Raw genomic sequence first — 27,053 nt, 5'->3', positions numbered from 1 at the left:
ACATGATGCTGCTTTGGCTCCCCCTTATGACTGAATATGGAAACACATGAAGGAGGCGGCAAGTGAAAGTGAAAGTGAAAATCCACTGGAAATGCAAAGGGATTTAAAAGTCTGGGAACGCCTCTTCAGATTTAAGGAATGGAATGGTCATACAAATAAATATATAGTAATTATAATAAAATGATGTACTGCTCACCAGTGACAGACATTAATTTGGTCTGTTTGCTGTTGATGATTTGAGGATTTGATTGTGTCATATATATAATGCAGTATGAACCAAGGGATTTCACAGGACTTGATAAAAAAATATATAAACAATTCACATAAAAAGTATATTTATATTTAGAATCAAGCAATAAATACCTGTATCAGTGAACAACCGAATCCATGTTTCTACTAGGTCGGGAGGACATTAATAATCAGATAAAAAAAGATCAGACATAGAAGATCAATATCTTTAAATGAAATATTTATTCAAAACGACTTCCAGATGAGAATAATACAAGCAAGTGAATAATACATAACACAATGTGGTCTCATAATACAATTCTTTAGGTACTAGTGTTGAGCAAATGTGCAAAAATATTAATCTTTTTGATATAAGTGTAATAAGAGTTTTTCAGTCAAGTGCTTTAGCATGAATATGAAAGGCACTTTAAATTAGGGTCACATAAACAATTTGACCTTCAGATCTAATTAAAGGACCAAAAATTCCATTCTTTCTCCTAACGGCTTGTCCTCTGTAGTATCATAGGGATGCTGGCGTTTATGTGACTCTAAATGGATGGCCAGTTCATTACAGGAATCACACACATTCACACACTCACTCACACTTGTGAACAATTGACCCTATGGCTAAGCCACGCCCCCAAACGCGATGAGCCAATCACAGTGCGTATAGCTAACCCAATACACTCGGACATTCTCTGCTTCCACGTCCATTGAAATGCATTGCAGTTAGTCAGTTTTCATTCGTTTTTATCTGTTTTTTCTTGTCATTTTAAGTTTAAAATGGTCAAACGGTATGCATGGGGTACATTCAACTCCAACACTAGGAATCCTGAGAGGCTGGGCGACGGTGTACTTTTTACCCTTTCCCAAGCTACATCTCAACCGAGATAAGTGTCTGCTCTGGATTAAGTTATGCGGTAACTTAGACCACAACACCAACTAAACGTGGATAAATTAAACAAGGATGTCTACATCTGTTCTAAGGTAAGTCAACAACGTATTTGAATGTTATCTTTAACATCTCTAATGTAACGTCCCAGACAACAACATAGTGTTGGCCCAGATCCGGGCCACATCTGGTACATGTGGATTCAAATCGTACCAGGTTTGGGCCAGATCTGGGCCGACACTATGTTGCTGTCTGGGGTTAGCCTAACGTTAGCTTCTAGCTGCGTTGCAGTTTGACAAGAGTACAGTTTGACAAAAGCACAATGTTGTGTTTTACACAAATATAATTAGGCTAAACACTTTGCAGTTTTAATGATATCCTGTATGAACAAAATGGAGTATGTATTTATGTTTCCACTGTTCGATCGTGCCCGCGCCTCTCTCTCTCTGATAAACACACACACACACACACACACATTCCAGCATTGCAATCTTGACATCGCAGCCTGTTCGTTATGCTGCGTTCACCAAACGCGAATAGAGCGTCAAATTCACAGGTATCGCGTCTAGTTCGACGCTGAACATTTTGAATCCATTCGCGTATAAAGCGAGCGTTTAAAGCGAAATAGCACCAAACTATAATGTTTACACACTGACCTGTAACGTTAAATCTTTGTCTGGAGCTGAAGCTTTTCATCGACCTTCTCAAAATAAAATGATTAATATAACCCTCCAATGCACAGTTAAGGCCCTTTTGGTGACTTTGAGATTTTATATAATCTTTCTGTCTCCAAAAATCATCAATTGCCTCACGTGAAATGTCTCCTACTGTGACAGCTGCCATAGCGCCTGTTACCAAATGTTAACTGTTTGTCCGAGTGAGTGAAGGGGGCGTGTTAGCCATAGGTCAATTAAGGCCTTGTCTGGTATTAAGATGCGTTTCAGTCGATCAAATCTCAAGTGGACAATGCTAAATACAGGTGTAAATGTTTTGAGCTTGTCCACTGTCAACCACATCCAGAGGTAGTCGAAAACGTATTCGAACGGATTGCTTTCGTAGTGTAAACGCTCATGTGGTCGAATGTGATCAAACAGCCACAAAAGTCCATCTACTCTCCACCTAATATGTAACATTATGGGAAGTGTGCTAGCCAGATGTGATATAAACTTTGTCGATGGTTTGAAGGCGATGGTTTGGACCTAATCGTCCATTAGATCGAATGATCTGAAAAAGCCCATGTATTTACATACATAGCCCATACATAGACCCTCCCCTCGATGAAATCAGGACAGAATTGGTTGAAAGTAGGGCTGTCACGATGTTAGATTTTTCACACCACGGTTATTGTGGCCAAAAGAATTCACGATATCGATATATCGCGATATCTATAGATCTATCTTATCTATCTATAGGGGGGGGGGGGGGGGGGTGGGGGTGGGGGGGTGTAGTTATCAGTCAAATTAATTTTTACTTTGTTTCTATAGTTTTTCTTTTTTACCCAACAAACATAAGGATACTGATAAACACAAGGCACATGCATTTTTACTTCTTGCGTACTCAATCTATGGCAATTTTTTGTGAAGGAAGACAAGCATGTGAAGTTTATCTGGTTTCAAACTGAAGCCAAACACTGTCTGAATGTTTCCTGAAGAACTGAAAAGCTCTTAAACCTGTTGTTGCATTGGCGCCAATAAAGTCATGCAGATAGCAGATTTGAATAAAAAAATCAAGTGCAAATACAAATAGGCTACAAAAATAAGATGAGTAAAGAAAACGGGGTTCTTAATTTTAATAATCACCCCTTATTAAATATATGAACACAGAAACCCCCTGTTAACAGTTAATGTCACGTTTCCCATTCCATGATGACTAGTAAAATAATAGCCGCGTCGCGTCTATGACAACTCGAGGTATCGCACACCGGACACGCACTTTCTCAGTTTATGGCCAGCAATATCATTATGTTTAAGGACATTATGGAATTGAGATAATGTCTGTACTATGTTATGATTATACTGTACAATTAAATACAATAGTTGCTGAGTCTGTGATCTGAACACTTTTTTCTGCGCTCTGTGTCGCGGCAGGATTTTGAACAAGGTCCTGAGCCGTTGCTGGGCGCCGCGGACAGACGCCGAATAGAACCGCGCTGTGCTTCTCGTCCGGTGTGTGTACACTCATACAGAATGTGTTCGAATTTTAAAGACGTGGCGCTGCGCTTCTCGTCTGGTGTGCGACCACCTTTAAGGTGCTGTTTTCTTTGAAGCCGAAGAACTCTGTTCTTAATACTGGCGAGCTTACTTTTTTCGGGTGTGGACAGAGTGTTTCACTGATTCACTCTAGCTGCGCGGGCGCGGACGAGCGCTGTGTCTAGAAAACGCCAATATCGCCAATACCGGTATATTGTATTGCTCTAAATTAACACGATGTCGATATTTCATGCTTTGAATATCACGATTATCGTCAATACCGGTATATTGCGACACCCCTAGTTGAAAGTGGACATAAGAGACAGATTAAAATACCAGGCGTAAACGGGAATGTGTCTCCCTCGTCTACTTGTGATCTGATCTACCAAAACACATCTTAATACCAGGTGGAAACCATGTCTCTCACATATCCCGCATGTCTGGATTGTGGATGAAACCAGAGAATCCAGAGGAAAAACACATAAACATGCAAACTCCACACAGAAAGTCCTCCAGGCTTAACCCAGGACTCAAACTTTCTTGTGACCATGACAGAACATATGTTTGGATAACATATTTAAGAGTCTTTATACCATGGGCTGTTTAAATACTCGATTCTGATTGGCTGGAAGGTGTGCAGTAAAACCGTTTAATGCACAGGTAGTTCCAGTCAGTTTGATTACAGTTCGAAATTAATCCGCTACATTGGTAACCATAGTAACACAGATACACTTACAAGCAGAGTGAGAGACGCATATGAAAACGTTTATTTAGGTAGGCTAAATGGATGATTTTTGCATATCGTTTAATTTGTATGGTGAATATGGCAACTCTGAGAAATGAGTTAAGAGTTGTAGAAACATACAACATTAAAATTTATTAAAGAATTTTAATGCACTTCGTAGAGGCAGAAGAAAAAGGTAAAAAGTTTACAATATAAATAAAAAGAAAAGTCAAAATGCTGAGAGTTGTTAAATGTTAAATAAGATAAGTAGCTGGTTGATTTCTACAACACGGCTATGCAGACTTTCAGTACAAATCCAATTTTTGTGCATATCCGACTGAAATCTGATCAGATTTATCTGGTGTGAACGGCAAAAAAATAAATAAAATAATAATAATAGGCTAATAACATGAAATGCGATGTAATGTATTTTTACAAATGCATTTCGACCTACATGTTTAAAATCCTATTCAAATCTCATTTCTGTAAATCAGTTTCAGTCTGACTGGTCTGCTGAACGGATTTTGCAAGGTTTTTGTGTAGGGTTGGGTATCGTTTGGGTTTTCGCGGTGCCAAATCGATACTTTTAAAACGGTACCGGTGCCTAAACAGTGCCTGAACCGATACTTAAAAAAATAAAAAGAGCCTCAAAATGATGGTGAATGGCATTAAAGAACGGCTTTTTTTTATTGAAAAAAAAAATTAAATCAAAAATTCTTAAAATCAAACAATATTTTCAAATTTAAGTATACTTACATATATTTAAAAAAAGTAGCCTAAATAGAAAACACAACAAATTTACATAACAAATTCACAATAAACCTAAGACACCTAACCCTGAACACTAAAAAACAGTTACAGTACTAATAACACCTAAGTAGTCTGTATTCTTGGTTTGCTACAAACCAGCTTTACATTTCAGCATTTATTTTGCAAAAATATGACCACATTTTTGCCTTCTCTGGCTGCTATATAAACTGCTAATCTCCTACTGCTAAACGGCTTTCTCCGAATTATGTGCGCCATTCATTAGTGCCTTCAGTTTGATCTATCCTGGACAAAGATTTGAGGTAACACTAGACTCCACATTTATACTAGATTTATACTAGAAATAATGATTTCAGAATCATAAAGGATAAATCAAATATATTATTTTATTTGGCAGGTAAAAATGTATAATGCCAATTACACAAGAAAAATTCAGAAATATTTAATACATTACATGAAAGGGAATTAACAATAGATTCTCAAGAAACATAATATGTGATATATAGACATTCTTAGTGAATTTTTAGTGACTTTAATAAGGAGAAAATGAATGGAGGAGGGAGACGGGGATGCATATATAGCATATATTATAATATATATTTTGCCAGCAGCCATATCACCCTGTAGCCCAAGACTGGTTGCCCACTGAAGTTAAGCAGGGCTGAGCCTGGTCAGTACCTGGATGGGATAACTCCTGGGAAAACAAGGTTTCTGCTGGAAAAGGTTTTAGTAAGGCCATCAGGGGGCGCTCACCTTGTGGTCTGTGTGGGTCCTAACGCCCCAGTACAGTGATAAGGACACTATACTGTCAAAAAGCACCGTCCTTCGGATGAGACGTTAAACCAAGGTCCTGACTCTCTGTGGTCATTAAAAATCTCATGGCACTTCTCATAAAGAGTAGGGGTGGTCCTGGGCAAATTACACCCATTGGCCCTTGCCTATCATGGCCACTCTCTCTCCTCTCCACTGTAGCTGGACTGTGGTGAGCGCACTGGTTGTACTGTGGCTGCCGTTGCATCATCCAAGTGGATGCTACACACTGGTGCTGGTTGAGGAGAGATTCCCTGACATGATTGTAAAGTGCTTTGGGTGTACAGTAGTACTTTTCAAAGCGCTATATAGGCTAAATGCCTTGTTCATTCATTCATTCATTCATTCATTAATTCATATAAACAATGAGATAAGTTAGGATAAAGACTGTTGCCTGTGCTCTTTCTTTGAGATATCTCTAGGGTGTGTTTTATTATTACTTTAATGCAGGCGGTTTGATCTCAGCTTTTGTCTTAGCAGGAAAATGAAGTCTTACAGTAGGCTCATCTCTTTTAAGCTTGCATGGCCATAAAGTACAGCTGGGAGTTTTGTTAGTTAGGTCACCTGATGTACTCGTTACATCATAAGAAGAATGCCGTCTATGCTAATATTAGTCTCTCTGTTTATCCCGAGGTTTACAGTAGTCTGCCAGATCCAGGCCATATCCAGATCTGATAAAGGACGACAACGCGACAACCAGAATACGCGGTACGTGCCTGCGCACATATTAAAATGTGCATACCTAAAGACTAATACGTACAATTATACGTACACGTAATACGTATTATTATGTAACACGTAATAATTTTCACAGATTCACGCTTTTAAAAATTTACACGGAGATCATAACTTTTTTCAACATTTTTCAAAAAATGCACTTCTGAACCTATTTCACAGTTTACGTTCTCTTGCCACCAAACACTGTTGTCGTGGAAATGAACAGCCAGAACACATTATAAGTTTTCTGTTTTCAGTTAAAATGGTGTCATGTAAGCTGTCCCTAAGTTAATAACTAATGATTTTTGCAATGGATGTGAATCAATCAAAACTAACTTTAGCTGGGAAAAAAAAATAATTATTCTAGAGCTGCTGTAAAGCCAAAACAATCTCTGTTACTTTAATTTCCTATTATCACTGTAAAGCTGCTTTGAAACAATCTATATTGTTAAAAGTGCTAATGCTATATAAATAAAGGTGACTTGAATCATCTGGAAAACTCATGTGTGTTTTGTTGGCCCTTAAAGTCCTACAAGACACACAAACAAGAATTGAGGATAGACGACAAAGAGATGGCGAGAGATTAACTAGATATACAAAAAATATATATATCAGGACTTTAAAAAGACAAGCAAGAAAATGATAGACAAATAAAATACAGACAATGAGAACTGAAATTGATATATCAGACAAGAAGAACAAAGAACATATAAAGCTGCATATACAGACAAAACAAGAGAACAGTGGATGATCAAAAAGATGAGAAGACAGACAAAATTGAGAAAAATTAAAACATGAATATTAATAGAAGAAATGTGGTGGGGTACTTAGTCTCGGGGCTAAGCCCCTTATCTCTTTTGACCCTAGCAACACCCCTGGTAGTAAACAATAGTAATTGTAGCACCATGGATCATTTGAAAGTGTCACGCGTCCTGAGTATATATAGCGAATGGCTAACTTTGAGGATTGTGTCTCACTCTGCTTTCAGATGTTCTTCAGCAGTGAGATTAATGTCTGTAGGAATATCTTAGTATCTACTGTTAGTCATGTGCTCATCACTTTTGAAATCATTCGGTCTTCTTCCAGTACACAGGTTCATGTCTCACTTTCATAAAAGCAGAAATCTGTTGTTGAGCTCGGTTGTTGATGATTGGCACTGGTGAGCGAGTCTTTTCTCATCAAACTGAACTCGTGGCCACGCCCTCTATCAGGGGATGAGTCTCTGATTCATTCACTTGTTTTCCTATGGAAGAAAATACACAGACAATCACAGATATTAAAAAAAGAGAAAGCATCCATTTTGTTGAATATAGCCTACATCCAGTTGCAGCTAATCTCAAGAGTTCCCCTAAACACGCTGAAAACTAAAAATAAAACAAAACAAATAGAACAAATCTAATATTTTTTTCCTTGAAAAATAAAAAGAGTATAGGATACTGATACTTCATTCATCTTCCTTTTGCTTCAGAATAAACAAAAAAGATTCTTAAATTTTTGCTCTGTTCCTCACTAGCAGCAGCTTTAGACAGTTTTAGCTATTAACAAACGCACTCACTGAACATGAGTTGCTCCTTTTGGGGGTTATTTTGTTATAATGACCAGCTGACTAAATAAATAATTGCACTTTTTTCACTAAATGTACAAGAAGACTGTAAATTCACAGTGTAAACAACGAGTTTTATCTGACCAATCAAACAGTGAAACTAGTGGGAAAAAATCCACTGACATAATCACTGGATATACAGTGGGCCAGTAGTTAAAATGTTTCTTTGCAAAAATGTTTTTGAATTCTTAAAACTTAAAAAAAAAAAAAAAACTAGATAATCAGACCAAGAGGCGTGATCAACGGGCATAGTTCAAATGACTCTGTACGCAATTGGATAGTCCTTCAACCAATCAGACCAACGATCAGGGTGACGTACTTTGCAGCAAAAACTCCAGGCAGAAAACGTGTAAACAAACGTGTTGTCTTGTAGCGTTGATCAGCTTTTTGCAGAAGCAGCAACGGCATCGAGCGATTTTTGCAGGTTGTGCAAAACAAAAACATGGAAGTGAATGGTATTTACACCCACTCAAGCGATGTGTTTGCTAAACTAAAGAAGCCATTGAGCATCATCGAGCGGTTAAAGGGAATTGGATTGGATTAAACCCGCCAATAGCGCGCCAGGTGGATAAGCCAGTTTGTGATTGGTCCCCGCAGATTTGTAATGGAAGCAGGAGAAATAAATGTACAGGTTTCCAGCCTGAGCTGCAGGGCGAAATCAAATCGCCAGCAGATCGAGCTGGGTTTACCCAGTCTACTTGTATATATCAATAGATAGTTGTTATAATAAATGTTGTTCTACTCACTTTTGACCAGCACATTGAATCTCCTGAACGTGGCCTGTTCTTCTGTGCTGATGACCTGTAGTTTAAAATGTCCCGATTCTGTTTTTTTTATGTCTGTGATGTTCAGAGATCCAGTCTGAAGATCCAGCTCCAGTCTGTCTTTGAATCTCTCACTAATAGTCCTTTCTAATTCCTTTTTAATAACAACGAGACGGTTTTCAGGTCCAAACGTCCACAGCATCAGATCCCCTGTCTGTATTTCAACACCAGTCTCGAGACTGACAGATTCTCCCTCCGTCACTTCTACTGTCCTCACTTCATGTCACAGCAGCACACAGAAACAGAGAAAGACAAAAAAACAAGTTATTGAATGAATTTTGTTTGCTGTTTCAATAAAATATACAGAATATTTATTATATTGCAAAATTTCACCCTCTACATTTTTTTATAGCAAGCTAACGAGCAACAGGCACTGAACGGCTTTCATGAGGTAAATGTATGTGCATGTTCACTGTTTTATAACGTTTTCCACTGTTGAAACAGACTGATTCGATAATTACATGAGAAAGGATTCATTTTGAACCATTTGTATTCAACAGAACTTTTGATGTTCATTTATGTTTATTTCGTCTTCTTTAACTAGTAGTAAAGAGGACGAGATGATCTGTTCATGCCCACTCCACACTGCAGCTTGAACTACAAGGATCTGTCACGCCACATTAAAGAGCACCAAAACCACAGTTATTAATTGAATTAAAAGGACACAATTTGAAAGGTGACAAAGCATTTCTGCAATTATTGGATGAGAGGTGCGATTCAAATATTGTTTATTGAAGTCTTGCTCACTAATCAACTGAAAAAAGCAGTCTAAATAACTGTCTAAACTGTTGCACAATCATTATCACAATGGAAGAGTTGATATACTTACCACTGACAGTAACAATGAATCTCTTGTTTTTGGTTTTTCTGCCGCTGGTGATCTTTAGTTTATAGAGTCCAGTGTGAATGGTTCTGATGTTATTGATAGTGAGATCCCCAGTTCTCTCATCCAGACTCAGTTTGCTTAAGAATCTCCCATCAGCACCTGGCAATCTCCTTCTGTTCCCTCCATTGATTTCAGCAATGAGTTTGTCTTCAGCTGCATAGCGCCACTCTATCGTATCAGTATCCTGTATTTCAGTAAGACTGGTGTGTAGAGGGACATTTTCTCCCTCCTTCACTGTCTTCAAGGATGTTGCATCTGCCACAGCACATAAGAAGGGGTAAAGGTTACTATTTATCTTAAAAGTGTCTTTGTAAAGTGTCTAATATTTATTCACTGCATGAACTTATAGGGTTAGTGATTTGTTTGGGCTTAGTTGCATAAAATTATGCAGAATTAATAGTTATTACCATAGTAACTACATGCAAAATGTAACAGTGACACTGTAAAATAAAGTGTTACCAGGGAACATCATATGTGACCAATGTTAGTATGTTCATTACTCAGGGTTATCATTTGGCTTAAGAAGACTTGGAATTATGAATTGTTTGGACAACAGTGAATTAATGGTACTTTTTAGAGCTTGAACGTTGTGGTCAACAATGTATGTTAAAGGTCAGCGTAAACAACAGCATGTTTGAAACAACCTTACTCGAGTAAATAATGGCAAAATTGACAAAATGTAAATTTTTGAGTGAAATAGTAGTTGGAATGGGTTGTAACACTACCGAAAAGTTTTTGTTTTATTAAGTTTTATTGTTGCTTTAAGCATCTGAATTCAAAAAGGGCAAAATTGTTAGTTTAATGAAGACATGCATTTGTTGAAGTCGGGCTTTGATGATATGCAGAACAGGAATGATGGATCCTTGTTGAAATAAACTGAAATACGATTGTGTGCTGTGAATTATTCAGAAATGCACCGAATAACACAAATCGCACTAATACAATGATTAGGCTACTGGAAAAACAAGTTATTCGAAATCTCTTTAATTCTGTTCCTGGACCCACTGTCCTGGAGAGTTCAGCTCCAACCCTAACAAACCACATCTGAACCAGCTAATCAATGTGTTCAGGATCACATAAAAATCAGATGCTACTCATACGGAAGGCTTTCAGCTATAGAGGCTGAGTCCTTCCTAGTCTAGTCCTTCAGAGGCTTGTAGGCTAGACTCCTCAGCATTAAACGCTAGAATGAGATGGTCTAGTATGGTTACATCACACATGTTCCCGCCACCATTGCATGGCACGAAAATACTATTAAAACTTAATTTTGTAAAAACACTTAGTATTAAAAATCTTTAAATGAACCGGCTTTCTATTCAGTGAATGACAGCCGTCTTTGGTCTCCCAGTGGATTACGTTATTGTCAGTTTACATTAAACAGAAAACATTATTTTTGTCTTATATTTCATAATGAACTCAGATAAGCTCAGTGCCGACTCATTTTCCATCAGTTATTTTTCGTGAATTATAATGTGTGCAAAGGATTGTGGGCGAATGAAGAGCACGAAGGATAAACTTTCAAAATGAGCTGAATGAAGGATGTGAAACAAAGACCTGTCCAAATACTCACACTTGTGGTCTGTTCAGTTGACAGCTTGTCTACTTACACAACAGAGCTTGGCCAAAGTGCTGAAGTGGGCGTGAAGATCGCAAGTGTTTTAAGATTCTTGTTTACTCAGTGGGACCCACTTAATCACTTAATTTACAAACTACATATAATCTCTGCACCAATAAAATGTGCAACACTTTATGTTTCACAAACTAATTATATGTAACATTTAATAAATGTTCCTGAACGTGAATGACAGGTTACGTTGAGCCTCCGAAAAAATATTATGGGATAGTGTGAACCACATGCGGTTTTCAAATAAGCCTGAAGTGTGTTTAATTAGGCTTGAAGCTAAACTCTGCAGACCGGTGCCCCCAACCATCCCCCAGTTTTAGAAAGTTTGCAGGACATGCAAATCCTGTTTGAAGTATAAAATACTGACCTTTTTGCTTTTTTAATTTAGAGATCCTCCAGCAGTAGTAAATCAAAACCGCAGCTGCAGCCACGAGCAGCAGAACAGCAACCAAAACACCAACACCTACCCCTGCTTTAGCACTTGAAGAAAGTTGTGGATCTGGGAAGGCTAAGAGAGACAGTGAAGGTGTCAGTCAATGTGATGATCTGAAATTACTTCAAATAAATGCTAATAATACTGTATGCCATTACATTGAAAGACTAGCTCTTTCAGTTACTCAGAGTTACTCACCAGTGACAGAAAGAAGGAATCGCTGTGAGCTCTCAATGCCTCTGATCTGTAGTTCATAAAATCCAGTGTCTGTGGTTCTAGTGTTTGTGATGGTCAGAGATCCAGTTTGATCGAGCTTCAGTCGGCCTCTGAATCTCTCATCAGCATTGTTTAATGATGTCTCGTTAGTTTCAACATCAATTTTAGCCAGGAGAATTCCTTTATCTCCAAATCTCCACAGCATCAGAGCATCTTTGTGCATTTCAGCATCAGTGTGTAGAGTGACAGACTCTCCCTCTGTCACTGATACTGACTTTAACTTCAGTCCATCTATCTCACCAACCACACCTGCAAATCAAGCAGAAAAGTGTTTCACAACGTTTCACAAATGTTGAACAAGTTAGTCGGTTAGGATTATGAAATCCTGCTTGTGTGTTGCAAAATTTGGAAACTCTTTTGAAATATTGTGTAAAATTCATGACATGCATCACTTTATTCTCTAAAGGCCCTTGCACACTGAGTCCGAAATTTGCATTTCGTATGCATTTTTTTGTATTCGTGATTTGGTGGCATTCAAAATGCTTGCTACGGAAATTTTTTTCGGAGGCAGTGTGCAAACATGATTGACATAACGTGAGATCATATATATTTTTTAATGTGCAAAAATTTCGGATGAGAATTTCGGACTCAGTGTGCAAGGGGCTTAAAACCTATTTCGTTTGAATTCAATTTCAGTACATTCAAATAATACTCATTATTTTATGTTATGGTATATTAAAGCCCCAGAACAGAACTGTCTGCACAAATTAAAAGACTAAGAAAACTATTTAATATGGTGTTTTAATAAGAAAATAAAATACTATGGTAATTTTATTTTTGAAACCTTTCATATAAACAAATTGTATAAATATCAGTAGTTTTAAAGCTGTTGAGATAATTGAAAAACTTTTTTCCGGTAATTTGTATATTCTCAAATGTCAGGGTAGCGCAACTGCAAACATGGGTTTTTAATATGAATTGACAAGATAATGACAGAAAGCATGAAAACCAAAGAAGCCCAACTGATCCTTGTGGAAAAGTGAAAAAGTTTGTAATCAAATACTAATAAAAAACAGCTACTTTCAATTATGGGTAGGTTGGTACACTTTACATGTCAGGTGGTACAACCAATGTAAAACTAGGAAAATGCAAACATAAACTTCTTTATTGTATTTAAAAATGTTATGTATGAACTTGATCGCATATGCAAAAGCTAATACAGACATCAAAATAGAAGCCGGTTCAATGTAAGATTAGGTGGTGTAACTGAAATGAATGTCCCTATATGATTATTTAAGATAAATGAATATTACATTTAAGCTAGTATCGCCTATTATCATTTTATTTTTTATTTATTATTGTTCTAAGACAAGTTAAATATGTTTAACACTCAATTATTTTCATGATAACCACTATCATACCAAGTAAAGAAAAATTGGTCACACTATATATATATATATATATATGTGTGTGTGTGTGTGTGTGTTTATTTTTCTCACAAATATTTGGTTGTACCACCTGACACAAAAACAGTAAACAACCATAGTGAATTTAAACACTTTGAAATGTTAGATTGAAAAAAAAAATTTTTTTTAGTTTTATTTTTCACACACCAACATGAGTCATATTCAAATGTGTGGTTTGAAATCTGAATAATCATAAATACTAACACAGGGTAACCCAGGGTTTAAAATTACCATATTATTAACACATGATCATTGTTATAATGAAAGACTTGAGATACTCACCACTGACAGTAACATTGAATATCTTTGTCGTAGTCTTTTCTCTAGAGATGGTGAGTTTATATTGTCCAGAGTGTGTGATTCTGGTGTTTCTGATGGTGAGAGATCCAGTCTTTTGGTCCACTTGTAATCTGCCTCTGAATCCCGCATCATCAGTAAAAAAAACTGGAGTCAAATCTACCATTCTCGTTATTTGAGATATGAGAGAATCTTTTGGTCCAAACATCCACAGTATGGTATCATCTTTCAGTATTTCAGTCAGATTAGTGTGCAGAGTGACAGAATCTCCCTCCATCACTGACACAGGCTCAGATTCATCTGTATCTGTATCAGACACACCTGGAATACAAACAGAACCAGTTTTACTGATACCACACTAACTTCAGCTAAATGATCATTGTGTTAGCTGCTGAAAAGGAAAAAAAAAGAAAAAAAGAAATGGAAATGGAAGAAAAGAAAAACATGGATTAGAATCTATTCATTTCAAATATACGTATTTGGAGCGAGTGTTGTGAAACTGATTAAGATGTTTTCTTAATTTGTGGGTGTTTTTTTTTCATTTGCATGTGCTTTCTTCAGTTGCAGCGCGTTGAGCTCTCTCGGCCACCGTATTTTACAAATTAAACAATAAACTAAAGTTGCATTATCTAAAACAATAAAGTTTTAATCCTTCATGTTGCTTCTCAAATAAATGCATATTGTCTCAGGACAAAAATACTCATCAAGAATAGGATTTTATTAATCTCTGTTGGACTTATTGCTAGCACTGCACAACTGGATATGATTATGCAAAGTACGTTTTTGCATATTTACCCAACCAGATTATATCGCTAAAGATGCACTGTTTAGCCTACTATAAAAAAAACAGTCAGTAGGCTTTTTATCAACAAAAACTAGGCTACATCAATTTTGAATGTTCAAGGTCTCATTATATTTGAGGGTGTTTAGAATTGAAAGGATCAATAAAAAACTAGCATACGACGTCATAAAACATAAGGGATTCACTGTGCTAGATAAATTTCATACTCAGAAAGTTTATATGGACCGCTTGGCATTACGTCAAGGAAAACTGGGGAAGTTGAGTAAAGTTGGCAATAAATTCACAGATTCGAACTTCCCGGATTAATAACTCATTTTTATTTATGAAAAATATCCAATAGTTCACACATCACTGCTCTCCTGATGGTTATAAATTTTACACAAAAATACATTTTTACAAAATAAGTGGTATAACTAACAGGACAGCAGTGATGTGTGAACTTAGTTTGGAAACAATACAGTGAATTCCAGTGAAGTTATTGAATATTGTTTATAACTAAAAATCATAAAATATATGCAAAAATATATTTTCCCAAACTAAGTGTTGTAGTATAACTAACAGGACAGCAGTGATAAGTTAACTGAATTTGGCATTAATACAGTTAATTACAGTGAAGCTATTATATAATATTTTCATAAATAAAAATCATAAAAATTATGCAAAAAGCTAGATTCCAAAATATGTGTTGTAGTAAAACTAACGGGACACCAGTATTGTGTGAACTGAATTAGGCAATAATACAGTGAATCACAGTGAGGTTTTTGAATATTTTTCATAAATAAAAATCATAAAAATTATACATTTACAATTGTATATAGGCCTACAATTAAAAATGTATTTATTTATTTTTTTCTTTCCAAAATAAGTGTTGTAGTATAACCAACAGGACAGCATTGATGCGTGAACTGAATTAGGCAACAATGCAGTGTATTACAGAAGCTATTGAATATTTTCCATACATAAAAATCATAAAAATTGTGCAATAATATATTTTTTTTCCCAAACCAGCAGGACAGCTATGGTGTTAAATCTGAATTTGGTGACACTATAGAGTGTGACACTGAAGTTATTTACTATTTTTGTAGTAACACTTTTCGGGTTTTGCACTTTGCAGACGCTCCCTTCGTATCTGTCTCTCAGCCTGCGTAGGCTATATAGAGATCAATGTATTTTGTCCACTGCGAAGGAAAGCTTGTTTCGAGGAAAATTAGGTTGTAGCTGCTTGTCTACGTTACTACGATTAAAAAGAAGTGTTATTTGTGTAGTAGGCTAACAACGTTTAGCTCACGAGTTATTAATCCGGAAAGTTCGAATCTGTGAATCTTGCCATCTTTAGCCGCTCTTTAAGCCAGACCCCTATTAGTAGAAAAGCACGGCTAGTCAATTTCGGCAGCATTGGATTCAAATTCGACCACGGATAACATATTTGACACATTATTCACAAATGTTCATTATTAATTTCCATGCATTTGGCGTTGAAATTATGGCTCCCTGTCTCGAAACCGAAAGGGGGAAAAAATAGACTTACCGTAAATTAATAACAAACATAGAAAGAGTATGTTCCGCATGTTTTTGCAGAGCTGCAGAATCTGAATTTAAAAAAGATGATTAATTAGAATGAATTAGGTTATTTTAGATTTCGCTTATTCGTCGTCATTGAAACACGCCCACACACTTGAACAAACTTGGCTCGGTTCTTTGAAACACGCCTATGTCATCAAACATAGGCTACTAACTTTGTCACGAGCTTGAGGAGTTGTATGATGACATAGCATTGTTAATAAATTACCATAAGCTGCAACACAGTCACGTGACAATAACTCATAAATGTTTTGGAAATTCTTATGAAGTAATGTTCTCATCTTAGGCTATTTTTTGTTAAACCCGAGTTTTCCTACGACTCGCATCGTTCAAATTAATACGAAATTGCAACTTAATAAAATACTAGGACAAAGTGTAAAACATTTTATATAGTTTACAACATAATAATCAAATATTTATTCTCAACTTGATTTCTTTGGCATCTTCAGATAGCTTTTTTAAGGTTAGAAATCTGTCTGTATAGACTATGTCACGCTACACCCGCTGCTCTTTTAACTGGACAGATCACCTCACTGATATCCCCTGATTAACGAGTAGGAAGCAGTGAACTGAACACTGCACAGGGACCATGAAGAAGAGGAACGGAGTGAAGTGTCGTCAAGACGAGTTCCTTAGACGCATATGAAAGCCATCTGGCAAAGAATCAAGAGCACACATTTTCCTAGTTCGTTTAACATGTCAATTTTATGGACTTATTCAAGTTATAGCCTATAGGCTACATAATTCCCCCTCCAAGACGTTTACTTTGAACGGTAAGAAAACGTATTCAATATCAACCACTTGCCATGACATCCGCTATAGGCAACCCGCAGGAACGCCTACGATTTGGTGATGTGAAGTTAAGATGTGATGTGAAATGTAGAGTGGTTTACTGCGTGATTGGAGTTGTTGACAAACGGCTAAGGAATATGTTTAACGCTATTATTTGGTTCTTTTTTAGTTTTTTGGGTCTGTTTGGTAAGTTATAAACAATTTTCATTATAGTGGTTCTTATAAAAAAGTATCAATATCTTCTCTCTTTAATATCTTTTAATATAAGTTGAGAAAGTTAGTGGAAGGGATTCCAAAACAGAATCTGAAACTTTATTCGTCTCTAATAAGATTTCTAATATAGGCTACATTAAGGAAAATGTCTGCATAATACAAATCTCTTTAACTGATGACTGATAGTTTGGTCATTTTTAGTCTGTTACAAAATATATTCCCTTTTTTTTTCTCTAGACATGACAGAATCAGTGAAGTCAGCATCAGTGATGGAGGGAGATTCTGTCACTCTGAACACTGATGTTACTGAAACACAGAAATATTTTTACATACAGTGGACGTTCGGAAGCACTCGAATCGCTGAAGTCAGCAGACTCACACAAACTAGCTTGACGTATGATGGTCCTGGTGAGAAATTCAGAGACAGACTGAAACTGGATCAAACCGGATCTCTGACCATCACAAACACCAGAACCAATGACTCTGGACTTTATAAACTAACAATTATCAGCAAAGAGACCAGTTACACGAGTTTCAATCTCACAGTCTATGGTGAGTAGAGAATAACAGTGTTAGCATGACCATTCTTGGTATATCTTTTAATTTTTGATATTCCTTACATGTACATTTTGTTTTGTTACTGGCTTTAATTCCATTTAAATATGGATCTAATATGAATAAAGATCACAATTTTGTGTGATGAGACTAATTTCACAGTAACATCTGTCATTATCAGAGTCTGCTCAAAGTACTTCATCAGCAGAAAGATCATCAAGCTCCAACTTTTTCTCGTCCAGCTGTGCTGTGAACAATTCAACCGTCAATCAGACTGAGGACAGCAACATTACTGAACTCTATCAGTCAAGTTCAGGTACATCAATCTGTTAAATGTTTTCAGTCAGTGCGATATTATTTCCTATAAAGCTTTAACAGATTATGTCAGAACGGAAACACTCGTGCAGTTATGACCAAACATATTCATATGTGTTGTTTTGTTACTGCTGATGGTGACTAAACCATCAACCACATAAACCAATTAAAATTGCAATATTTTTATTAACAATGCATTAATGCATTTGACAGATGCTTTAATCCAAAGCGACTTGCATTCATAGAGAAAGAATGAGTTGTATTTGCACATTTGCAACAGAACAGACCGCATGTGAGCGACAGAGACGTGTGTGTGAGCATGAGTGGGATGTTGCTTTAGAAAACATTTGTGCAGATAAAGATCTCGGAGAAAGAGTCACATTATCACGGGTCCCTAGAAGAGCTGAGGTTAAAGAACTAGAGCTAGACTCTAGAATTATATTCATTATTTTAAACAATACTATAGCAAAAAAAGTAGTAAAAAAAGGAACTAAATGCACAATTCTGATTCAGTTTTTTTCTTTTTTTTCAGGCCATATCCACTGTTGTGGTTTTACTGAAACTGTGATTCGATTGGTCGTCTCTGCTCTGGTGTGCGTGGCTACGGTTGCTGTGCTGGTTTATGACATCAGATCTACAAGAAGTGAGCTGATCAGAGAAGAAGAGACCAGACATCACTGTCAGACCTCTGGAGTCAGATCAGACCAACAGTGTGAACTGAGCAAAAGGTTTAGTTCCAGATATGTTTGCTGAAGTTGCTGGTATAATCATGAAAATGAAACATGCATTAATACTCAACAGATTTCCTATATTTACACAGCTGTTTAACATCTATTGAAAATGTATTGATTGGATTTGCACAGAATATAATTGGTATTGATCTATTCAATTAAATTCATTACTGCAAACATAATTACCCTTAACAAAATAATAATTAGCAACACATGATGCATTAGAATAATTATAAGCTCTGTTGAAATTACTCTTGATGAATGTTTTTGGTGACTATTAATAAAGATTTAGTTTTACAACAACTATTGTCCACTTTTATTACATAAACAATATAGTTCAAGGTTGTATGGGATTGACAGAATTCACGTGACACACTAGCAGCTCCAGGCATAAACCGCTAAGACTAGTCTTACAAGTTAGTCATCTCCAGATTGTGAATCGGAAACCTTTTGTGGTCTCAGTTATTCACATCTGTACAGCTTTGGTTTGGTCTGACTGTTTGTGAAAGAGTCCAGCTAAAATAATTAAGGATACTGGTAAATGAAAAACAGTTGAATTTGTTTAAAAGCAAGAAGAGAAGAAAATAGCGTCATAGTCCAGCTTAAGTGAGTTCAGTGATGGTTCATTTTTGTTGTAATTTTTTTTATTAATTTAGTTTATATATATAGCAGCTCTGGAGAAAACAGTGATGTCATCTTCCAACATCGTTTACTACGTACAGCCTCTAGGTGGAGCTCCAGCAGTGTCATTCGTTTCAGGAGACACCTGTCCTGAACTGGAGATCATGATTCATCACTACAGTTTAATGAATGGTAGACACAATCATCAAATTATTTGTTCTTGTGAATTTTAAATTTCTTTTCATTAAGTGGTCTGTTATGTAAATTAATATATTATCTTGGCTGAATGTCTAATGCATGTGCCACACAAAACTCAAGTGGTACTCACTGCAGTCGGATGACATCCAGCTCCACCTCTATGGGCATCTAATGGGGTGGAGGGATAGAGTTGTGCTTAGGGTTAGGGTGTGGTTAGATATTCTAGTTCCACCTATTAAGCCAAAATTACATTTGCTCCTTCTCACTGGTTGTCTAGCGGGGAGGTGCTAGACGTAAGCTCCACCCATTTGTTCTGCAGTCAGCAGTTATTTAACAGCCCACCTTGAAAAAAGCCATTGTGATGCCAAACACTCTCACTGTGACAATGAGCGCTTATCAGGATCAACTAAACGCTGGATTTTCAAAAGCATGTGAAGTTAGCGGCACCACTTTTGCAGTAAATGTTGGAGATTTTCCTTTGCCTCATGTAAAAGTCTGTATTGCTGTGTCTCAGTCAGAACCCAGGTTAAATCAGGATAAATCAGGTTAAATTAGGTCAAGGGGTCTGTGATAATGGAAAAGTACCTAACAAGCTCTGAGAGAAGATGTGTATAGGTAGTTGATAAGATGGTACTAAAAATGTTAATTAAAATTAACTTTAATTAAATAAAAAAAACTTTGCTGCGTACCATGGGTCCTGAAAATAGTCGACCCTATAGTCTACCGAGCTGGGGTCTATTTTCAGGCGCTGCGCCATATCATTACGTCTGCTGGACTCATGGTACTGCAGCAAAGTTTCTTGATTATTACGCAGGAATGAGAGTATAGTTCCTAGCCATATCAGCCTAGAAAATCGCAACTTTACATTTTTCTTAGTACACGATGTAACTACAGAAGTTTTAAATAGGAAAAATATCGAAACTCTTTGGTCATTTTTTTGAGAGAGATGCTAATGGTCTTGTCCAATTCAATGATCTATGCTAAGCTATGTTAAAAGTGGTACCGCCAGACCCGGAGTTCGGCTGATTCGAAAACGGTAAAACTCAACTGTTTAACTCTGGGGGAGTTGTAAAATGAGACTATTTCCCCAAAAAAGTGGAGTATCCCTTTAAATGTCAGTCAGATGGCTTCTGGGTGGTCCTTGGCCAGTGAAAGCTGCGACCTTCTGCCGTCAGTCTGAAGCTCTGGCTACGCGACACTATGTAACCTGTAACTAACATGCCAGTTAACTACCTATTTGTAATATTTGCACTAGTCTATCTCACTTGTGTATTATAAAAAATATTACTCACCCTATAAACAATAAGAAAAGCATTAGATAAGGCAATGGGGTTTCACTTTTATGTATTTTTGTAGTGTTGTCATGAAAGCTATGTCTACAAAGGGTTTTAACCAAATTTGAGTTTCCATAAATATGATTTCTGATTCATTGCTCTGGACATTGTTTATTTTTGTAATGACAGTCATAATTTCTACATGAAACAAATTCTTCTATACCTTTTTTTTTTTTTCAAATAAAATTGGTAAATGAAAATCTTTTATAATCTACATTAAAGGGCACCTATTATGCAGAATTCACTTTTACATGGTGTTTGAACATAAATGTGTGTTGGCAGTGTGTGTACACAACACAGCCACCCTATAATGATAAAAATCCACCCAGTGCTTTTTTTATAATCCCCATAAATCATAAGCACTGTGTCATAACGAGCTGTTCTCAGATTTGGGGCAATGTGACGTCACTTTGCACAGGCCCCTTCCATGACTGTTGATTGACACTTCAGTTTGAGCATAGACCCGCCCTGAGTGAGCTGGACACAGAGTCTGCCATTGTTTTCACGCTGGAGCAGCTGTAGACAAGAATGTCTCCTAAGCGATTGAGGTGTTTTGTTGTTGGATGCAAGAATGAACATAGCAGTCTTCATTTACTCTGGTTGTTACTCGAGGATGGATCTGTACTGTTTGTGATCCAGCTTACGGTCTTCAGAGCGACAGGCCTAACGTTACTGACCACGGCAGAAATGAAAGTGAGAGCGCGCACTTTATCACAGCTCATCGAGTCATTTTACGGATATAAGGTTTACCAGTTTAAGCACCCACTAAAAAGGTGTGTATATATTTGTTTACTGTTTGTCGTAACGAGTGTTTTGTGTACTTTGCTGTGTATGTTGATGATAATGAAAGGGAGAGAGAGAGAGTTTATGGATAAGACTTTAATGCTCACTTCTTATACTGTGTTTATTCAGCTCTTACTGTGATTCTCTGGAGTAAAACTAACGCTTCATCTTTTGTGTGATGTACAATAAACTTCACTGAACTCATCAGTATATTTTGGTCATCATTCGGACGGGGTCTGCTACAGCAGGCTTGTATTAATAGTAGATAAAAGCAGATGACAAATAAGTTATAACCATAATTAAACTAAACTATACCTGTTCTATCTCCATACAGCATGTATTCTCGGGCTCTGTGGGCATTATTGTCCGACTCTGAGGCGTGAGGCTCCGCCCCTTGTGCCGTGCAGCAGCAGCTCATTTGCATTTAAAGGGATACACACTAAAACAGCGCGTTTTTCTGAGCCCCAAAAAATGACAATTTAAACATGCTGTAAAAAATTATCTGTTGGGTATTTTGAGCTAAAACTACACATACATACTCTGGGGACATCAGAGACTTATTTTACATCTTGTGAAAAGAGTCATAATAAGTACTTTTTCCAACTATAAACAACATATGTTAAACATATCAAAATCAATATAAACATTTAAATTTACAGTACATAAAATAAGAAAAAATGATGTAGACTTGTATTGAGCTGAGCAGGGAGACCCTGCTGGAGCTGCTGGACCGGGATGGGCTGCCACAATAGAGACCCTGGTAAGGCCTCCTGCTGGTGGGACATCATCTGGGATGGTCTCCAGAGTGTTGGAGTGCATATTTCCACTATCCACTAAGTTGTCTACCAACAGGTTTGCAGGGCTGACTCAATTGACGGCTGCCATGTCACTGAGTTTTTTTTTTCTTCTTTTTTTCAAAAAGAGTATATTTCTGAAAAAAAGTACTTTTAATATGCTACTACTGCATTTTACTTCTGAATATTTTCAAAGTTGTTACATGTAAACTATATACTTTTGTGTAGTTTAATGTAAAATCATATGTGAGGGGGGAAAAATTACTTCAGGTTACTTCACATTTGTACGTGAATACTTAGATATGCAGTTCCAAAAATGAAAGTAACAAAATGTAGGTCCTTTTGTCACAATATTAAAAAATTGTTGCTAACTACAGCTGCGTCCCATATTAAAGGGCGCATCTGAAGCACTCGGACCAGTCTAGGCTACGGAGGATTGTTCTTGTCGCCTGGCAACTGTAACAGCTGCGATGACGAGCGGGAGAAATACTGGATTTTTTATATTCAATTGGGTTTTATATTCAAACGAGGGCTAAACCTAAAATACATGACCTGGCAGCGCCGGGGCTGAAACATCTTCACACCATGTCCTCCAGTAAAATATAAAACATAAAAATGACAATAGCCAATTCTGGCTCCATAGCTGTTTACTCAATTATATCAAAAATGAATTATCAGGATATCAATCTGTCCTCTCGCACCGTTGCTTGGCGCCAGAAGCGGTGCCAAGACGTTTACTTTTAACAGTAAGAAAAGGTATTCAATATCAACCACTTGCCATGACATCCGCTATAGGCAACCCGCAGGAACGCCTACAATTTGGTGATGTGAACTAAGATGTGATGTGATGTGAAATGTAGAGTGGTTTACTGCGTTATATTGGAGTTGTTGACAAACGGCTAAGAATATGGTTAACGCTTTTATTTGGTTCTTTTTGAGATTTTTGAGTCTGTTTGGTAAGTTATAAACAATTTGCATTATAGCCTAGTGGTTCTCATAAAAAGTTTCTCAATATCTTCTCTCTTTAATGTCTTTTAATATAAGTTGAGAAAGTTAGTGGAAGGGATTCCAAAACAGAATCTGTAACTTTATTCGTCTCTAATAAGATTTCTAATATACATTAAGGAAAATGTCTGCATAATACAAATCTCTTTAACTGATAACTGATAGTTTGGTCTTTTTTCCCCCTTTTTTCTCTAGACATGACAGAATCAATTAAGTCAGTGTCAGTGATGGAGGGAGATACTGTCACTCTAAACACTGATGTTACTGAAACACAGCAATATTTGATGATACAGTGGACGTTTGGAAGCACAAGAATCGCTGAAGTCAACAAACTCACACAAACTAGCTCTACGTATGATGGTCCTGATTAGAAATTCAGAGACAGACTGAAACTGGATCAAACCGGATCTCTGACCATCACAAACACCAGAACCACAGACTCTGGACATTATCAACTAACAATTGTCAGCAAAGAGACCAGTTACATGAGTTTCAATCTTAAAGTCTATGGTGAGTAGAGAATAACAGTGTTAGCATGACCATTCTTGGCTTTAATTCAGTTTAAAATATGGATACTATAAATAAAGATCACAATTGTGTGTGATGAGACTAATTTCACAGTAACATCTGTCATTATCAGAGTCTGCTCAAAGTACTTCATCAGCAGAAAGATCATCAAGCTCCAATTTCTTCTCGTCCAGCTGTGCTGTGAACAATTCAACCGTCAACCAGACTGAGGACAGCAACATTACTGAACTCTATCAGCCAAGTTCAGGTACATCACTCACTCTTACTCTGTTAATTTTTTCAGTCAGTGCGATATTATTTCCTATAAAGCTTTAAAAGATTATGTCAGAACGGAAACACTCGTGCAGTTGTGACCAAACATATTCATATGTTGTTTTGTTACTGCTGATGGTGACTAAACCATCAACCACATAAACCAATTAAAATTGCAAGATTTTTATTTACAATGCATTTATGCATTTGACAGATGCTTTAATCCGAAGCGACTAACATTGCATTCAAGGTTTAAATTTGATCGGATCATGCATTCTTAGAGAAAGAATGAGTTGTATTTGCACTTTTGCAAAATGTGCATTTGCTGTTTTTTCTTTTGTGACCTAACTGGAACAGAACAGACCGCAGATGTGCGACAGAGACGTGAAGCAGGTGTGTGTGTGTGTGTGAGAGAGAGAGAGTGTGAGTGAATGTAAGGGTGAGTGGGATGTTGCTTAAGAAAACATTAGTGCAGAAAAAGATCTCGGAGAAACAGTCACATAATCACAGGTTTCTAGAAGAGCTGAGGTTAAAGAACTAGAATTATATTATATTCATTATTTTAAACAATACTAGGAAAAAAGTAGTAAAAAAAAAAAGGAACTAAATGCACAGTTCTGATTCAGTGTTTTTATTTTTACTTCAGACCACATCCACTGTTGTGGTTTTACTGAAGCTGTGATCCGATTGGCTCTCTCTGCTCTGGTGGGCGTGGCTACTGTTGCTGTGCTGGTTTATGACATCAGATCTACAAGAAGTGAGCTGATCAGAGAAGAAGAGACCAGACATCACTGTCAGACCTCTGGAGTCAGATCAGACCAACAGTGTGAACTGAGCAGAAGCTTTAGTTCCAGATATGTTTGCTGAAGTTTACTGGTATAAACATGAAAATAAAACATGCATTAATGCTCAACAGATTTCCTATACTTACACAGCTGTTTATTAACAGAATGTTTTTCATCCATTGAAAATATATTGATTGTATTTGCACAGAATATATTTTTTATTGATCTATTCAATTAAATTCATGACTGCAAACATAATTACCCTAAACAAAATAATAATTAGCAACACATGATGCATTAGAATAATTATAAGCTCTGTTGAAATGACTCTTGGTGAATGTTTTTGATGACTATTAATAAAGATTTAGTTTTACAACAACTATTGTCCACTTTTATTACATCCTTAAACAATATAGTTCAAGGTTGTATGGGATTGAGAATTCACGTGACACGCTAGCAGCTCCAGGCATAAACCGCTAAGACTAGTCTTACAAGTTAGTCATCAATTTTTATATAATTTTATTTTATATTTTATATAATAAAGTCATAACTTTTTAAGTCAGTTACATAAAAACAGATTGGCCTAATTTGGTAACGAAAAGTGAAACTAACCATCCCTTGAGTAACTGCTAGTGGGTCATATTTGATCTTAAGACACTGTCTTAACATAATGTATAAGTTTATGCAAATTGCCCCAGATTGTGAGTTGAAACCTTTTGTGGTCTCAGTTATTCACATCTGTACAGCTGTGCTTTGATCTGATGGATGAACAGACTGTTTGTGAAAGAGTCAGCTATAGTAGAATTAAGGATATTGGGAAATGAAAAACAGTTCAATTTGTTTAAAGCTAAGGGCTTTATTAATAGGAGTTAAGGAAACTTTTGTGCAGAACACAATTTCAGAACCGGATACTAGGAGCTACTCTTTACTATTTCTGCCATATCAAGTCAAGTCAACTTTATGTGTATAGCGTTTTTTTTTCTATACAGATGTTTCAAAGCTTTACAGTAATAACAGGAAAATAATGCAACAAAGTTGGTTTCTGCTGTACAGCAGATCTAGAAGAAAATAGTGTCATAGTCCAGCTTAAGTGAATTCAGTGACGGTTAATTATTTTAGTTAATTTATATATATAGCAGCTCCGGAGAAAACAGTGATATCATCGTCCAACATCGTTTACTACGTACAGCCTCTAGGTGGAGCTCCAGCAGTGTCATTCGTTTCAGGAGACACCTGTCCTGAACTGGACATCATGATTCATCACTACAGTTTACTGAATGGCAGACACGCTCATCAAATTACTGTTCCTGGAGACTTTGTTCCTGTGAATTTTAAGTTTTTTAATTAATCTGGAATTTTCTTTTCATTAAGTGGTCTGTTAACTGCGGTAGGCTAATAGATAAAGACGATAGTATGTTGCATGTTTATGATGTAAATGTATGCCTCAGACATCACACATATGGACCGTTGGCTGAATGTCTAATGCATGTGCAACACAAAACTCAAGTGGTACTCACTGGAGTCGGATGACATCCAGCTCCACCTCTATGGGCATCTAATGGGGTGGAGGGATAGAGTTGTGCTTAGGGTTAGGGTGTGGTTAGATATTCTAGCTACACCCATTAAGCCCAAATTACATTTGCTCCTTCTCACTGGTTGTCTAGCGGGGAGGAGCTAGACTTTAGCTCCACCCATTTGTTCTGCAGAGAGCAGTTCTTTAACGGTCCACCTGGAAAAAAGCCATCGTGATGCCAAACACTCTCACTGTGACAATGAGCGCTTATCAGGATCAACTAAATGCTGGATTTTCAAAAGCATGTGAAGTTAGCAGCACCACTTTTGCAGTAAACTTGCACAAGGTTCTGGAATGAATAGTTTATTAGATGCACGCCATTCTGTTATTGTAGGGACATCAACTTTACATTGTCATGCCCCTTAACATGACGTGGATCAAAACGAAATTTGATTGGTTGCTTAATTTACATGTCAGTCAGACGGCTTCTGTGTGGTCCTTGGCCAATGAAAGCTTCGACATTCAGCCGTCAGTCTGACACTATGTAACCTTTAACTAACATGCCAGTTAAAGT

The 27,053-nt window shown here is 36.8% G+C and overlaps 2 protein-coding genes and 1 long non-coding RNA gene across 4 annotated transcripts; 2 read left to right on the top strand and 1 right to left on the bottom strand.

The window, feature by feature from the left end:
• Positions 1-5,169: 5,169 nt before the first annotated feature.
• LOC311084598 (uncharacterized protein) lies at positions 5,170-16,223 on the bottom strand. Its single transcript, XM_084116752.1, has 7 exons — positions 16,008-16,223; positions 13,663-13,998; positions 11,897-12,223; positions 11,633-11,773; positions 9,585-9,896; positions 8,678-8,971; positions 5,170-7,571 (listed from the first exon to the last, which is right to left on the bottom strand). The coding sequence occupies exons 1-7, from the start codon at positions 16,045-16,047 to the stop codon at positions 7,507-7,509; spliced, it is 1,515 nt and encodes a 504-aa protein (XP_083972878.1). The 5' UTR covers positions 16,048-16,223; the 3' UTR covers positions 5,170-7,506.
• A 410-nt stretch (positions 16,224-16,633) lies between these two features.
• Positions 16,634-18,969, top strand: LOC311085404 (uncharacterized protein). 2 transcript variants are annotated; one of them, XM_084117913.1, is made up of 4 exons: positions 16,634-16,833; positions 17,303-17,617; positions 17,802-17,936; positions 18,468-18,969. In XM_084117913.1, the coding sequence occupies exons 2-4, from the start codon at positions 17,305-17,307 to the stop codon at positions 18,686-18,688; spliced, it is 669 nt and encodes a 222-aa protein (XP_083974039.1). In that variant the 5' UTR covers positions 16,634-16,833; positions 17,303-17,304; the 3' UTR covers positions 18,689-18,969. The 2 variants fall into 2 exon arrangements, with proteins under 2 accessions (XP_083974039.1, XP_083974038.1); XM_084117912.1 differs by lacking the exon at positions 16,634-16,833 and adding an exon at positions 16,843-17,038.
• Positions 18,970-23,239: 4,270 nt separating this feature from the next.
• LOC311085110 lies at positions 23,240-25,294 on the top strand. Its single transcript, XR_014606746.1, has 4 exons — positions 23,240-23,352; positions 23,597-23,911; positions 24,042-24,176; positions 24,828-25,294. It is a non-coding gene; the product is annotated as an uncharacterized lncRNA (long non-coding RNA).
• The last annotated feature ends 1,759 nt before the right edge of the window (positions 25,295-27,053 follow it).

This window comes from Abramis brama, assembly GCF_963993115.1.
Source record: "Abramis brama genome assembly, chromosome: 6".
Taxonomy (NCBI): Eukaryota; Metazoa; Chordata; class Actinopteri; order Cypriniformes; family Leuciscidae; genus Abramis; species Abramis brama.
Note: the sequence above shows the minus strand (reverse complement) of the source record. Positions and strands in the feature narration are given on the sequence as shown.